A 14,920-nucleotide genomic window follows, 5' to 3' on the forward strand; every position below is an offset into this window, starting at 1 on the left:
AAGGCCAACCGAAATCAGGGCTGAATTCAACAATTTTTCTTGTTTTTCATTTAATGTGTAAATATATTTCTTTAATCCTTAGTCTATCAATGGCACCAAAAAAAGTGTTAGGCATTTGTTCTACTTTGAACAATTTTTTTTTTTTTTTAATCTAACATTGCTCATTTCCCATCAGTAATAAAGAACATGATGCAAACCATTCAGTCACTTGACAATGACCCGTGCTGTGTCTCTCACTGCAATTAAGATAGAATATGACTATGAAGACATGAGCCTTTCTTGACTGTTTATGTCTGTGCACTTAACGGTCATCAACAGCCTATACACTGACCCATCCCTGCCCCTGCAGCTGGCACCGACACACTCCAGCAGTAAAACCGCTTTTAACCTTCCTGGTGTTTACTAGAAGTCCGTCCCCCCCCCCCCTCCACCCCCCCTTCCAGCTTCTGGGACATCACCACTATCTTTAGGTGGGCAGCATCTGGGTATGTGGGTGTGACAACCAAGGCCGGGGGTTACTGGCTGTCGTGTCTGCAGACGTGAGTTGTATCAGAGACTTGTGACATGCCAGTTTGGAGGGGCCTGACCAGAGGGCTACCAGGGGCTACTCATCTTCCAAATCTCGCCACTCGATCTGTGAGGTGTCGCGTCCAAAAATAGCCCGACAGAGAGCATAAAGAGACCCACGGCGTGGCCTGCTGATACACATAGGGGGGGGACGACGACACTGGACAGCAAGAGAGCCACACTAAGAAGCACTGCTCGATCTTTCTGCAGGAAAAAGCTGCTGTGACTTTTGAAGACTTGAAGAAAGTAGAAGTTAATATTCGTAAAAGTGTTGCTGGATTTGACCAGTTTTCTTTTCTTCCGGCGAGACCAAAGGTAAATGGATATTCTGAACAGGATGAAGTACTACAAATGCCCCGTGTCCCAGACCATGGGAATCAAGGCTTACAGCCACGACTGTGGCGTCCCAGTCAGCTGCAAGAGCGCCGCTTCTCTGAAGCCACTCCGCAGTGTGCACTTCCCGAACGACATTGTTTTCCTGGACTACGTGCGACACGGCGAGCTGGAGAGGATTGGACTTTTCATCCGAGCCAGGAGAGTCAGCCTGAACACCATCTACCCCTCCGGTGAGAGCCCCATGAAACATTTAACACCACCCTGATCTAGTAATAACGCTTATGCAGTCCCAAATCTTTTAAACCAGGATATTGTACTATGCTGAACTGATTCTCACTGCCGTGTGTATGCAGGCATGGCTGCCATCCATGAGGCCGTCCTGTCGGGGAACCTGGAGTGTGTGAAGCTGCTGCTCCACCACGGAGCAGATATCCACCAGAGGGACGAGGAGGGGTGGACCCCACTGCACATGGCCTGCAGCGACGGCTTCCCTCACATTGCTCGGTGAGCATCTGTTTGTTTTTGTTTTTTACATTACGCAAGCAAAAGGTCACTTAGACAAATCTCTATTTCAGTTTAAAGCAAGTCTATGTGAGCGTATTTGAACAGTAGCCACTGTTGTAATGGTAAATGCTGAAACATCGACACAAAAAGTGAGGAGATTCTGCAAAGTGGCTTAGTAATGTACATTATAGAGCAATATTTAGCTTGTTTGGAACTGCTAGCAAACAGACTAAGGCTGTCCAAGTCACCTTGGATTGTGGTGGCACCTGGATTGTGGTTGCAGCTGCTGCCGTGCTTAACGCCCTGCACCGCTACCACTGTTACTTCTAGTCATAGTTCAATTATCTTTATTGTTACTATAATTGTAGTCTATATCCACGATGTTCCACTCCCGGGACTCTTCCGGTGCCAGATTTCACTGTTTTCGCCTGGATGTTTGTTACCTTCCTCTGTCTCTGTGTTGGCGTTCTAACCTCCGGGGGATTTGTGAGGACTATGGTTAACTGCTCCTCAGATCTCTGCAGGGTAAATCCAGACAGCTAGCTAGACTATCTGTCCAATCTGAGTTTTCTGTTGCACGACTAAAACTACTGTTGAACGTACACATGTTCCTCCAAAACAAGTTCCTTCCTGAGACTGTTTTGCAGAGGCACCCTTACTCTGTCCGGCGCCGTCCATGACAATTTTGATTGGTTTAAAGAAATGCCAATAAACCAGAGCACGTTTTTCTCCCATCCCAGAATGCTGTGTGGACTAGCCCGACCCTCCTCCGCAACGCTATGTAGGAAGGTCTGGCAATGCGAGACTACTTAATTGCCATTGTTCATCATATGCTGTATGTGGAGAGTCTGCAGAGTGGTTTAGTGATGTACATTATAGAGCAATATTTAGCTCATTTGTAACCGCTAATATTTAGCAAACAGACTAAGTAAGGCTGTAGAGGCAAAACCCCTGAGTGTATTGAATTGAGTAAGATTGCATTTTATTGCTTATGAATTCAACTTTTCATTTGAAGGAGGAACGATGTGTTGTTACATCTATCAAAAGTTATGTAGTTACCGCTTTAAAGCCTTCACTTTTGGCCAAGGCAAGGCCATTTATTTCAGCTTTATTTGTATAGCACATTTCAGCAACAAGGCAATTCAAAGTGCTTTACCTAAAACATTAAAGAGCAGTTCGAACAATTAAAAAGAGATTGTAAAAAACGCTCAAATAGAATAAGACAGGTATGAAATACAAGAATAAAAATTGCAGTGCAGTTTAAGAAATCAGTAACTTAAAAAAGGCAGCATAAAAAAAAGAGAAATGTAAAAAAAACATTGCTGCGTGTCATCCCCCGCATCCCCCCTTACCTGTCTAATAAAATAAAAAGGCCAAAAAGTAATCTTTAAAAAAAAAGCAGTAGCCAGTAGAAAGCAGCTTACATAACATGTACACATTTGCAAGCACACACACACACACACACAGACACAGACACAGAGGTAAGAGAAGCTGGAGGATCCATTGGCCTTTCCTAACACTGAAGTATGGCAGGGACTTGCATTGAGGCAAGCAGCGCAATTTCATCTCTTTTAGTAAGCGGGCTTATATTGTGTTTCTTGCAGCTACCTGCTGTCGCTGGGGGCCGACCCTGAGCTGGAGAACGACTGCGGGGAGAAGCCTGCCGACCTCATTGAGCTGGACAACAAGGAGCTACAGGAGCTCTTCGGGCTGGCCATCAGTGACTGAGATCAGGGGTGTCCGAATGGGGGTGAAAGGGGGATGGAGAACCCAGGGCCCTCAGTTGAGGAAGGGCCCTAAAAGATGCTAAAATGAATAGCTGTGGATGTGGGGAGGGGCCAATAGAGAATGCCTTTCTACAGGGCCCAGAATTTTGTGCTACACCCCTGACTGAGATCATGTTGCCTTTTAAAGCCACAAACTGGTGTGAATGCTACTGGCCAGTCAGCCGACTGTTCTGTAGGGGTGGACACAAAAGGACACAGTCGGTCCAGCATCCTGCTTTAGTGAGCTGCCTGGGAGACATAGGGCTGGCAGCCTATTGGCTGCCTCCTGAATGGAGGGAACTTCTGCTGGCAGGGGCTGCCCCCTGATCTCCAGCAGTACAGATTGACTGTATCCTGCAGGAGCTTCTGGTCCTTTCATACTGTAACGAACGGAAGGAATCATTTTGATTTTTGATTTGATCTGGCATGTCTCTTCTGAACGCTGTGAAACTTGAAACGGTTGTTTCAACGTCGGCTCATTAGCACCTGAAAGCTAACATTAGCTTGGGTTGACTGCCTTACTAACAAATTTGTTTACACGTTTGAAAGTTTTTTTTTATACTTTTGGACCCAGTTTACTGTAGTCATTAGTCGTTGTTTGTATAAGGCTTTTTAAAATAAAAAAGGTGTATCAAACAATTTCAGCTCGTCTGACATTTCCTTTTAGTCCCAGCACTGTGTGATAGCAAAACTGATCAAAGCACTGCCATAAACATCTGAATGAGCATCACTTTTAGCTCAAAGTCAACAGATCTGAAGGTTTCTGGCACTTCACCTACTAGCAAGGGTGGTCATCTTCAATATCAATATCATCTTCTTTTGTTGTTTTTTTCTGCCCACAAACACCACTCTCATCACCCTCTTTTTCAGCAGCATTCAGAGTATTTTTAATTTTACTTTTTTTAACATAAAAGCTCTGCTCAACCCACTGAAAAAGTGAAATAGTGACAAAGCATTATTGCCCTGATGTGACCGAGCCCGACTTAGCCTGGTGAGACCGTCCTGATCTCGCAAGCTCCAGTTTTCCACTCGCAGATCAGTCTGGCATCTTGAGATAGAGAAAATTTGGAGCCGTTCGCCAAACGACCGACCAATCAGCGTTGGTTTTGAGGCGGGTTTAGGTGTGACGCAACGAGAAGCGTCTATCACCAACATAGGTGGTGATAGACAGATGGTTTATCCAATCAGCTAACCAGGATTTTCAGACAGCGGTAGCCCTAATTCTGTTAGCCGCTCGCTAATGCTTTTTTCCAAGGGGGTAAGCTTCGCTTCAGAACGCGAACCTCCGATGGCGCCATTTTGTTGCTACGAAGCGATCACCTCTTGTTAGCATTACACTGACCGCCATTTTTTTTTTACGTCACTTGACTGCGAATAACTTTACATCTGAAGCGTTTAAAGACTCTATTTGTCCGTTGTTTATTTCTAAAGAAACACGACAGTGTATAAAAGGCTCCATTACCTTGTACTTCACGTTATGGCTCCGTAGCAGACGCTTTTGTAAATATAAGCTAACGATTGTGTCATAACCAAGTGACTTACTGTCGCATATTAGAGGAATTACAGTAACGTACAGGAGAAGCTCGCAGGCAGTTTTGACTTACATTAGCTGTTTAGGTTTAATTACTAATGTTAACTAGCATGTTAGTTAGCAATAATTAGCCTGTGCTTATGTTATCTCCTTACATACACCTACGCTTTCCGTCTCTGTAAGATTGGAAATGATTGAGATTTCTCTTGTCACAGCTACCAGAAGACTTACAACTTTCAGACACGTTGCTCACGTCACATTTACGTTGTCTCTGTCAGTTGGAGGCTGCGCAGTAAAGCAAGAGATCACCGGAAAAGTGCTTCTAATAGCCTTCACTGGTCTCCGTCCAGAGCAACGGGGTCTATTGGTCCATTATATACTGTCTATGCTTTTTTCTCTTGGATCCTTCTTTTGGAATATGGACCGGGAACCTGAAATTGTGCCTTTTTGGCCCGTCTATCAACAACATAGCTGGTGATAGACAGATGGTTTATCCAATCAGCTAACCAGTATTTTCGCCCCTTCCCAAAAGTTCTCCAACAGTAAGTTCCCAGATGGATATGCCGAGCAATCCATCTGGAGGAGTCAGTTTAAACCCGACCATAATTTCTAAATATCTGTCCGAACCCGGCCCGTCTGGTACCGTCGGGCTCGGGTATCCATGCCTTATTAGTCTAGACCTACTCTATCTGTAAAGTGTCCTGTGATTAATCCTGTTATGATTTGACACTACAAATAAAATTGAATTGAATGCCAATATTGCAACAAGTGTCTGCCGGATGAACAGATAAAAAGAGAGCTGTTTGCTAACAATGCTATCAATGTTGTTTTCACCTTGCTTCACTGCCCCCAAGCGATCAAAAAAATAAAATAAAATCAACTATTGCAGTTTTAAAGATACAAAAGATGAAGTCTGAATGGATATTTGAGCCAAAATTATCAAATATATAAAAACTCCCAATTCCATTTCAAAGGAAAAGTTTGACTCGTATCTAGAAACAGTTTATTAAGAGCCTCTTGAGGCTCATTAGTGGAAACACAAAACAATCTGGTTTATCTCATGGAGAGGGATTAAAGTCAGAATCAGTCAGCAGCACACTGATATTCAGGTCATATGCTTCAAACTGCTGCCAGAGGCTTCTGGGGCAATCAACCATTCTGATGAAACACTTTGTCACTCCCATGTACCGTGCAAAGCAAGAAGCATACAGTACAGTGTAGGGTTTTTTCCCCCTTCCATTTAATCACATACTAAATTGGCAAACGGAATACAGTAGGTTTCAAGTGTCCTTTGCGTTACATCAAACAGAGAAGTAGAAAAACATAGTTATGTACAGCTGATATAAAAACTAAATCCCAACAAGAGTCTCTGCAGGCATACTCCACAGGTTCATTCTTTGAACTTCCACTCCTGTCGGCACATGGGGCACTGCTGCTGGACCTGCTGTGAGTTCAGCCATTTCAAGATGCAGTGCATGTGGAAACAGTGAGAGCACTGACCCCAGACCAGTGGGCAGTCATCCCCAGGCACTTTACCTGCATAAATAAGTTTAATATCACAACTTAGTTACAATAGTGAGAAAAGAATGTTAACCATCAATTTTCCATCATGTATTTTATTCTTAACAGAATATACTGTTATGCCTTCATTACTGCAACTTACAGTTCAATGTAGTAACTGTAATGAAAGGTTTATAAATCATCTTTAAATGAATGTATTGAAATTTAAATCACCCGTTATTAATACATCTCATGTATGTTCTGCAGTACTTTTCCAAACAACTGTAATGTTGATTTATTTGGTTTCCAAATCACATGCTAAACCATGGAAAAGCCCAAGAGAGGTCTGGCTGCAGACCTTCCCTGTGGAGTCAATTGCGGTGCAGGCTCCACTGTCTGAACACCTCCACTGTAGACAGGAAATGCACGCAGAAAATAAAAAATAAAATTGTGTTAACGCTTCTGGTGAAAGTAGTTTGGTTGTTGATTGATATCCAAGTATTCAACACTGCAAAGTGCAAACAACTAATTCCGTTAATGCATTTATTTTGCCAATCCTGTCCACACTACAAATAACGTGCAACAGATGCCTTATTTAGACGTGATATAGTTTTTATCAAAATAAAATAAACTGTGTAGCGACATCGTCAGAACAATATAAAACTTTCCTTGTTTACATGTGTTGGTTATGTATTCTCTTCCAATAATTAGCCTCTTATGTCATGAGCGTCAACATGCTGTTTAAAAATATTTATCATGTATATAAACTAGGGATGCACGATATATCGGCAATCATATCGGTATCGGTCTATGTTAGTCACATCGACAACGGTCCGATGAGCAAAACTGGCCCAATGTCAACAACTGATGATTATTATATTATTTAATGATTTATGGGCTTTTTGCAAATAAAGAAAGACATTACGTTTATTAAATTCAGTGTTTTTCAGTGCAAAATATGATTATCATAGAAACTTTTTATACAGATAATATCGACATTAGAAAATATCGGCCATAACCGCAATGTTATCGGCCAAAATGTTCAAATTGGACCAATTTGAACATTTTGACCAACGGTGCTATTCTGTTGTGTGCTATTAAAGTAGATGGTCATATGGATATAACAGCACAACATATTATGACGCATTATTAATTTCAATATGAAAATAAAGTTGTGTTAGTACAATAATACTTTTATTTTATTCTATCGTTCTTTTAGGAACGTATTAAGTTAGTCATTTTAATGCTGAAATCCTTCTTACTGTGTTGCTAACTGTATTTAAAGTGTTGTGGCAGTGACGTTAACAACTGCAAAAGTTCTGTCCTGGATTTTCAAGCAGCTAGCTACTATACACGTAGCAAGGCCTAAAGCACAACGTTGTCACCCATAGCATCCCGTTAGCTTGGTTAACGCTACTCACAGTCTGGGCAGCAGCCATTGAAGGGCATCCTGCAGATCCCACAGTTTTCGTCATTAGCCACCCACAACCAAGAGGCCACTCCGTTCCACTGTCGGATCTTTACCTTCATCCTCCGTGTCTGACAATAGCAGAAACACTTAATTACACTTTCCCATATGAACCGAAGCAGCAGCTAACGTTGGCATGTAAGCTAATGTGTTGACAGGCGACTTCTGAAGCTAGCACGCCATGTTAGCTAGCTAGCTAACTTCCTAGCGAGCGTCAAACCCTTATTAGAAATTCTTTGGCAGCTTCGAATGTCCCTTATCCAACACGAAGCAAGTTATAATGTTAGTTTTTGCAAACTACAAATCATGTTATGGGCAGTTAGCTAGTTGGTCAACAGCATAAAGCTACGTAACGTAGAATTTTAGAAACCCGGGGAAAACTGTTCCTTCTTCTTCTATTGAAATTCCGGCAGGTTGTGAATGCAGGGAGGGAAACCGCTGCCCTCCATAGTCGTCAGGAGGTAAGACGTTAGAGCAAATAACTGAGATGATGACAGGGGGTTTCTAGATAACAACGAAGAGAAAAAAACTGTAATTCCTCATGTAGTAGGCCTAAACATTACAGAGTAATAGAAATAACGTTTTAAATTCAAATATTTAGATTTTGGAAAAATATTATTCATGCTCAAGTTAGTTTATTGCTGGCTTATTTCTGCTCTTTTTTTATCTGTTCTTATTTCATGGGACAGTGACAGGACAGGAATACTTTCTGCTGTTCCACCTCTATGTATGGTGTTGGGAATTTTTTTATAGCTAAAAGGTAACACGTGTAATACTTTACATTTTGAAAGTATTTTGGGGGCATTCTAGACATTGGAGACAGTAGAAAGAAGACAGGAAATAAGAGAGAGAGAAAAACCATTCCATTCCTTTTTTCCACATACAAAAAAGTGATTGGCGCTTCTACTTTGTCACTGAAAGGTTGTTTATGCCTCAACATTACTTGATTTTATTCATGAGAAACTTTGTCTGTCATGATAGAAAATCGTCTTAGACGTGTCCTAGTACTACAAAAAAGTATAAACATAAACATATAATAGCTTATACAAAATAATTTACACAGGATGAAAATTACAATAGTGCAAAGTGGCATATAGTGTTTGTGTGGGTCATTACTTTTTATGGCCTATAGCTGACAGATTATAGCCCACGTGCTACTTTTTACCTGTTGAAATAACTTTTTAAATGGGCAGGCTGATATAGGCTGATAGCATGTTAAAACTTCAGGAAGCTATTTTAGTTTTTATTTATTCTTTTTTTTTAATGTGTATTATGTTTAAAGTTTCAGTTTTACTAAATAATTGCTTAAAGCATATAAACAATTTTTTTGTGTTGGAGTTTGTATCATTCCAAAATGTTAATTTTGACTAAAAGATTTTCAGTTTTACTGTAAATGCATACTGTATCGGTTCCAAATATCGGTTATCGGTTTCATTAACTACTAATAATTGGTATTGGTATTGGCCCAGAAAGAAATCGGTCAACCCATAATTTATTGACCATTAAATACTGAAATAAATCCAGGTTCGTTCAATTTCACCAGTTCAATAACTACACTGAACAAAGTGAAAGTGTCATTTATTTTAAGTGCATTTTTATGTTAGTCTTATCGGAAAATCAGAAATTGTCTTTTTCAGTTTGCCTAAAAGCAGTTAACAACCCCAAAAGAAAAAAAATTAGATTGTTTGTCCCTGTTGTACTCTGAGTTGACACTACACATTCTGGTCATCGCTGTCTTGGACTGACACATATTCTGGTGGGGTGTGCAGGATCTGGAGACCAATGTCCTCGTTCTGGGACGAATCGCTGTGGAAAATGTCATCATCAGAGCTGCTGACGTTGATCTGAATATTTTCAAGATTCGCGGCATCCCTCCTAGCAAAAAAAAAAGCACAACACGGCCATCAATGGTGTGAGAAGATGAGCATAATAGATTTGATTTAGGGAGCAGTGTACTGGGTTAAAAAACAACAACAAAAACACTAAGAGCCTGCAACCTGTACCTTGTCATGTGTTCCAGTTCATGTTTCGACACTAAAAAGCAGTACAGAAAAAAAGATATACAACAGCAAAATGATCAGGAACTACTGTACAATATGTGCAAGAAAAAAGAAAATATTCTGCACTCTCCGACCAGCCTCTGTCATACATACCATGGTTGATTACATGGTAGGGCTGGGCGATATGGACCAAAAGTCATATCCCGATATATTTTGGCTGAATATCGATATACGATATATATCCCGATATTTCTTTTCCACAAAGTGAGAGCAGTTCAGTCAAAGTCAAAGCCAAATATGACATGTCACAAGTAGTTTCATAGAAACCGACTATTTCAGTGAACAGTTGCAAAATCAAATGAATAAATAATAAACAGGTTATATATATCTATACAAAATATCTTCACACTTAGATTTTTGATAAATAATTATCAGTAATTTGGATATAATGACTAAGTGGGTAAAGGCAAATAATAGAACAGTTACAACAGTTTGATAAGTTCAGAAAATGACATCACTTTACTGTAATGCAGCCTTTAAAACCAGGAAAAGACACTTATGGTCATATCACGATATTACGATATCCAAAATCTAAGACGATATCTAGTCTCATATCACGATATCGATATAATATCGATATATCGCCCAGCCTTATTACATGGTCTATAATTGTTGTCTATAATTTTCTGGATTTTTTTTCTCATAGTTGAAGTGTACCTATGATGAAAATTACAGGCCTCTCTCATCTTTTTAAGTGGGAGAACTTGCACAATTGGTGGCTGACTAAATACTTTTTTGCCCCACTGTATGTGAGTAGATTATTAATAATTTATTGCACAGTGTTCTGTTCTGTCCTCTTTACCCTAATTCCTCCTCCCCCCGAGTGAGGAGTTGTAGAGTATGATGGCATGAGGGACAAAGGAGTTCTTGAGTCTGTTGGTCCTACACTTGGGAAGGAGCAGCCTTCCACTGAACAGGCTCCTCTGGTTGCTGATGACGGTGTGCAGGGGGTGGCTGGCATTGTCAGTAATGTTCAGCAGTTTTTCCAGTGTCCTCCTCTATGCCACCGTCACCGGTGAATCCAGCTTCATGCCGACCACAGAGCCGGCCCGCCTGATCACTTTATCCAGTCTGGTGGTGTCCTTCTTGGATATGCTGCCCCCCCCAGCACACCACAGTGTAGAAGAGGACAGTTTGCTGCAGATATTGAAAGACCGCAGTCTCCTCAGGAAGTACAACCTGCTTTGTGTCTTTCTGTACAGGTGGCTGTTGTGTGTTGTCCAGTCCAGTTTATTATCCAGCCACAGCCTGAGGTATTTGTAGGATTGCACAGCCTCCACCTCAGCTCCCTCCAGCTGGATTGGTCGCAATCTTGGTCTGGACCTCCCAAAGTCAATGACCAGCTCCTTCGTCTTAGAGGTGTTGAGCTGTAGGCAGTTAGTGTGACAATAGAGAGCAAAATCCCCCACCAGACTCCGATACTCCTCCTCTCTGTCACCCCTGATACACCCAACGATGGCTGTGTCATCGGCGTACTTCTGAATGTGACACAGCTCCGAGTTGTAACAGAAGTCCGAGGTGTACAGGGTGAAGAGAAGAGGAGCCAGCACTGTGCCCTGGGGGGCTCCAGTGCTGCTGACCACAGTGTCAAAGTTTAACATACAAGTTCAGATTTTTGATTATTCTACAAACTCTCACATTTTACACCATATTTACCTTCATAGGAATTCGACGGAGACGAAGAGCCTGGGGAGATGGGGTCCGGGACCGATATGATGGAACTGAAGCACCTGCATCACCTTCCTAAGAACTGGGGGCTCAGTCGGTGGCGATCCTGGAAGGAGATAAGTCCATGGCTGTGTACAAGTGAGAGTGGTTTCTTTGAAGGTTGTGGCAGGGTGCAATCATTTTGAAAGCTTCATGGTCTGTACCACCAATCCAAGAAAAACGCAAGGGAGCTTGAGAATGCTGCTGTAGAGCTCAACATGCAGATTCTAAAAATCGGCAAAGTCTTCACCATAAGGTGTGTGGCAAGCAGTTTCTGGACTGCTAAAGCTGTGGTGAAGGATTTTCCTGTGTTGGCACAGCACTTTAGAATGGCCAGCGAAGATGGCTCGTGTAACGGTGTGGAGAGGGGCCAAGTATGGTGGGCCGGTTTCCTCTCAGATTTGGCATTAATGAAAGATGGAAGGAGGGACTCTCCTTGAGACTACAGAGAAGGGACACATCTCTGGTGGATGCCAGCAGACGTGTTCACCAAACCATGGACGACTGTCTGCCATGAAAGAAGATGCAGGTAAAACGGAATCCAAGATTAACGCAGGCATAACAAGTGGTCAGTTCAAAGACGTTGTTCTCAGGGAAACGCAGCCTAAGATCAACAAGCCCCAGTTTTATCAGTCCATGCTTGATAATCTCAGAAAACGTCTTCCTGACAGTGAATTTATTGCCATGCTCAAGCCTTTAGATCAGCACTTCTGGCCTGCAGAGAGGTTAGACCTAATGCTATTTGGAGTGCTTGAAGTGGGGAAATTCGTAAAACTCTTCGGTGAATCCTCTACCGAGGCTATTGAGGAATTCCGAGATTGGAAGCTTCAAGGTTCTCAGGGGAAGACTCTTAACAAACTTATTGTTGCACGCCGCACTGTACTCCCGACCTCAGCGGAGTGTGAGAGGGGTTTCTCGGCTTGCAATGACACAGACGATAATACTAGGAACAGACTACGTGCCCTGAGCCTCTCTGCCTTGTTGTTCATAGACTTGGAGAGACATAGAGAGAATGGACCTCCTATTGAGAAATTTAACCCTGTGCAGTTTGTCCAGTCATGGATTAAGAGTGGACACCGGACATCAGCATCATGGATTCCTGGACGCAGGCCCCAGCCAGCTGAGAGCAGGGCAGTTTGGTCTGTTTTGTCTCCGTAAAGCCCAACACAGATGGATTTATTTCCATGGTTCAACACACGAGACAACTGAACACCCAGGTGTTGTTATCACTATGTGTACATTATAAGACTAGAACATAGTTTGGCATTGACATTAATTTCTGCCAGTTAGTGCATTTTGCCTGTATGTACAGTCATGTGAAAAAATTAGGACACCCATACTAAAAAGAGGAATAAAAATAATCATCTTTGCAAATTGTTCTTAATGCCTTAATTAAATAAATGAGGAAAAATCCAATCTTTACACCAATTTTGTTTGTGAATGAATAATGTATCGTAAATAAATAAATGTTCTTCCTTAAAATACAGGGGGCATAAGTAAGCACACTCCAATGTTAAATTCCCATAGAGGCAGGCAGATTTTGATTTTTAAAGTTATTTTATGGATCCAGGATACTATGCATTCTGATGAAGTTCCCTTGGCCTTTGGAATTAAAATAGCCCCACATCATCACATAGCCTTCACCATACCTAGAGATTGGCATGGGGTACTTTCCATAAGATCATCTCTCAATGCAAATTAAACCAGCTATTAGGCTAACAAATAAAACCATATGCCCCCTGTATTTTAAGGAAGAACATTTATTTATTTACGAAACATTATAAATTCACAAACAAAATTGGTGTCCTTAAAGGTTGGATTTTTCCTCATTTTTTCAATTAAGGCATTAAGATCAATTTCCAAAAGATGATTTTTTTATTCCTCTTTTTAGTCAACTTTAGGATGGGTGTCTATATGTCGGTTAGCAGCTCTCTTATTGGGTGAATTGTTCTGGATTTGAGCATCAGAAACCAAACTGAATTCCCTTACTCTTGCACTGTATTTGGGTGGCAGCAGAAGTCTCAGTGGCAGATAACTCATATATCAAAAAAAAAAAAAAAATGTTTTAGGTGAACTGGCTCTTTAAATGTATTGCCTATCTTACTGTAAAAATATTTGGTAACGTAAAGGAAGCTTCAGCACAAACAATGTTTTCCAGCAGTTTCAAAAACTCAAATAATTCAAGTCATAGGCTTTATTTTTACTCATGACACAAGCTGATAAATTACACATAAAGCCAGCTAAGAGGTGTTTAAAAGAAGACATGTATGCACGGATGTCTCTCCAAAGGCTAAACTCCCAGAAAATACACAAACGTATTGCCCTGCTGTGGCCCACTGTGTGTTAAAGAGGAGAGGGTTGGTGTGTAAGTGTAAATAAGGATGGCGTGACTCACTGAGTTTGGGGTGAATTTGGTCTATTAATTAATTCAGGAATTGCCTCATCAAAGTCTGAGAGAGGGACTTAGGCAACAGCATCCACACAGAGCAAAGCCACCAAACTTTCTGCCAGTTAGTGCATTTTCCCTGTGTTAAGTTAAAGACTACGAGTGCCGACAGCGGCGAAGGCCCTATTGAAACTGAAGGAATTATTCTATTATTCTATTATTATTTTCCCGTCAAATGAATTGGCTTTTTGAGGGGCTTAATATATTCAAAAACTCACCAAATTTGGCAGTCGCATCAAGTCTGGTGAAAATTTACGTATTTTAAGGGTTTCGGGAATAGGCGCACAAAAATGGCTCGCTAGCGCCCCCTAGAAAGTTAAGAAAATTGAGCCCCTGCAGTGCGTTTAACGTAGACTTAGACGTAGACGTAGAGCCATACCCTAAAGCCAACAGGAAGTCCGCCATTTTGAATTAAATGTTCGAAATTGGTGCAATTTTGGCCATTTCCACATGTCGTACTTTAACGAACTCCTCCTAGAGATTTCATCCGATCAACTTCAAACTCGGTCTGTGCCATCTTAAGATGTTAAAGATGAAAAGTTGTTAAAAGAAAAACTTTTCGTCATAGGGCGTGACCGTGGCGAGGCAGCCATTTTGTGAGTTTTGCCGCCGAAACAGGAAGTGGGTGTAACTCGAGTGTACGTTGTCCGATTACCTCGAAACTTTGCAGGATTCATAAGAGTCCAACCCTGAGGACAAATAAAGGCCGATATTTACTTAAAGTCATAGCGCCCCCTGGTGGCAACAGGAAGTAGGCCTAAAAGTCAAGGTGCTATACTTTAACAAACTCCTCCAAGAGATTTCATCCGATGGACTTCAAACCATCCCAACACCTTAACGATGAAAAGTTTTTAAAAGAAAAACTTTTCGTCAGACGGTGTGGGCGTGGCGTGGCGGCCATTTTGAGTGTTTAGCGATGAACAAAGAAGTTGTTGTAACTTCAGTGTACGTTGTCGTATCTGCCCGAAATTTCTCACGATGGACAAGGGTCCAGGCCTGAGGACACCTACAGGCCAAAATTGACTTTTGGTCATA

General features: G+C 41.6%; 2 protein-coding genes across 2 annotated transcripts; one reads left to right on the plus strand and one right to left on the minus strand.

Annotated features, from left to right (window-relative positions):
* The first annotated feature begins 463 nt into the window (after nt 1–463).
* On the plus strand, nt 464–3,809 carry ppp1r27b (protein phosphatase 1, regulatory subunit 27b). Its single transcript, XM_028599819.1, has 3 exons — nt 464–1,133; nt 1,257–1,407; nt 3,012–3,809. Exons 1-3 carry the CDS (start codon nt 887–889, stop codon nt 3,133–3,135), a joined length of 522 nt encoding a protein of 173 aa, XP_028455620.1. The 5' UTR covers nt 464–886; the 3' UTR covers nt 3,136–3,809.
* Nucleotides 3,810–5,690: 1,881 nt separating this feature from the next.
* anapc11 (APC11 anaphase promoting complex subunit 11 homolog (yeast)) lies at nt 5,691–8,144 on the minus strand. The gene is made up of 2 exons (XM_028602615.1): nt 7,626–8,144; nt 5,691–6,240 (listed from the first exon to the last, which is right to left on the minus strand). The coding sequence occupies exons 1-2, from the start codon at nt 7,732–7,734 to the stop codon at nt 6,095–6,097; spliced, it is 255 nt and encodes an 84-aa protein (XP_028458416.1). The 5' UTR covers nt 7,735–8,144; the 3' UTR covers nt 5,691–6,094.
* Nucleotides 8,145–14,920: the final 6,776 nt, after the last annotated feature.

The sequence above is a fragment of the Perca flavescens genome, chromosome 2 (assembly GCF_004354835.1).
Source record: "Perca flavescens isolate YP-PL-M2 chromosome 2, PFLA_1.0, whole genome shotgun sequence".
Classification (NCBI taxonomy): domain Eukaryota; kingdom Metazoa; phylum Chordata; class Actinopteri; order Perciformes; family Percidae; genus Perca; species Perca flavescens.

Excerpts from the sequence above, each read along its gene's own strand:
- anapc11 (XM_028602615.1), bottom strand. The coding sequence starts at position 7,734 with ATGAAGGTAAAGATCCGACAGTGGAACGGAGTGGCCTCTTGGTTGTGG. Across the intron at positions 6,241-7,625 it reads CAATGGCTGCTGCCCAGACT|GTAAAGTGCCTGGGGATGAC; the intron begins GTGAGTAGCGTT and ends TTATTTATGCAG.
- ppp1r27b (XM_028599819.1), top strand. The coding sequence starts at position 887 with ATGGATATTCTGAACAGGATGAAGTACTACAAATGCCCCGTGTCCCAG. Across the intron at positions 1,134-1,256 it reads GAACACCATCTACCCCTCCG|GCATGGCTGCCATCCATGAG; the intron begins GTGAGAGCCCCA and ends GTGTGTATGCAG. Across the intron at positions 1,408-3,011 it reads GGCTTCCCTCACATTGCTCG|CTACCTGCTGTCGCTGGGGG; the intron begins GTGAGCATCTGT and ends TGTTTCTTGCAG.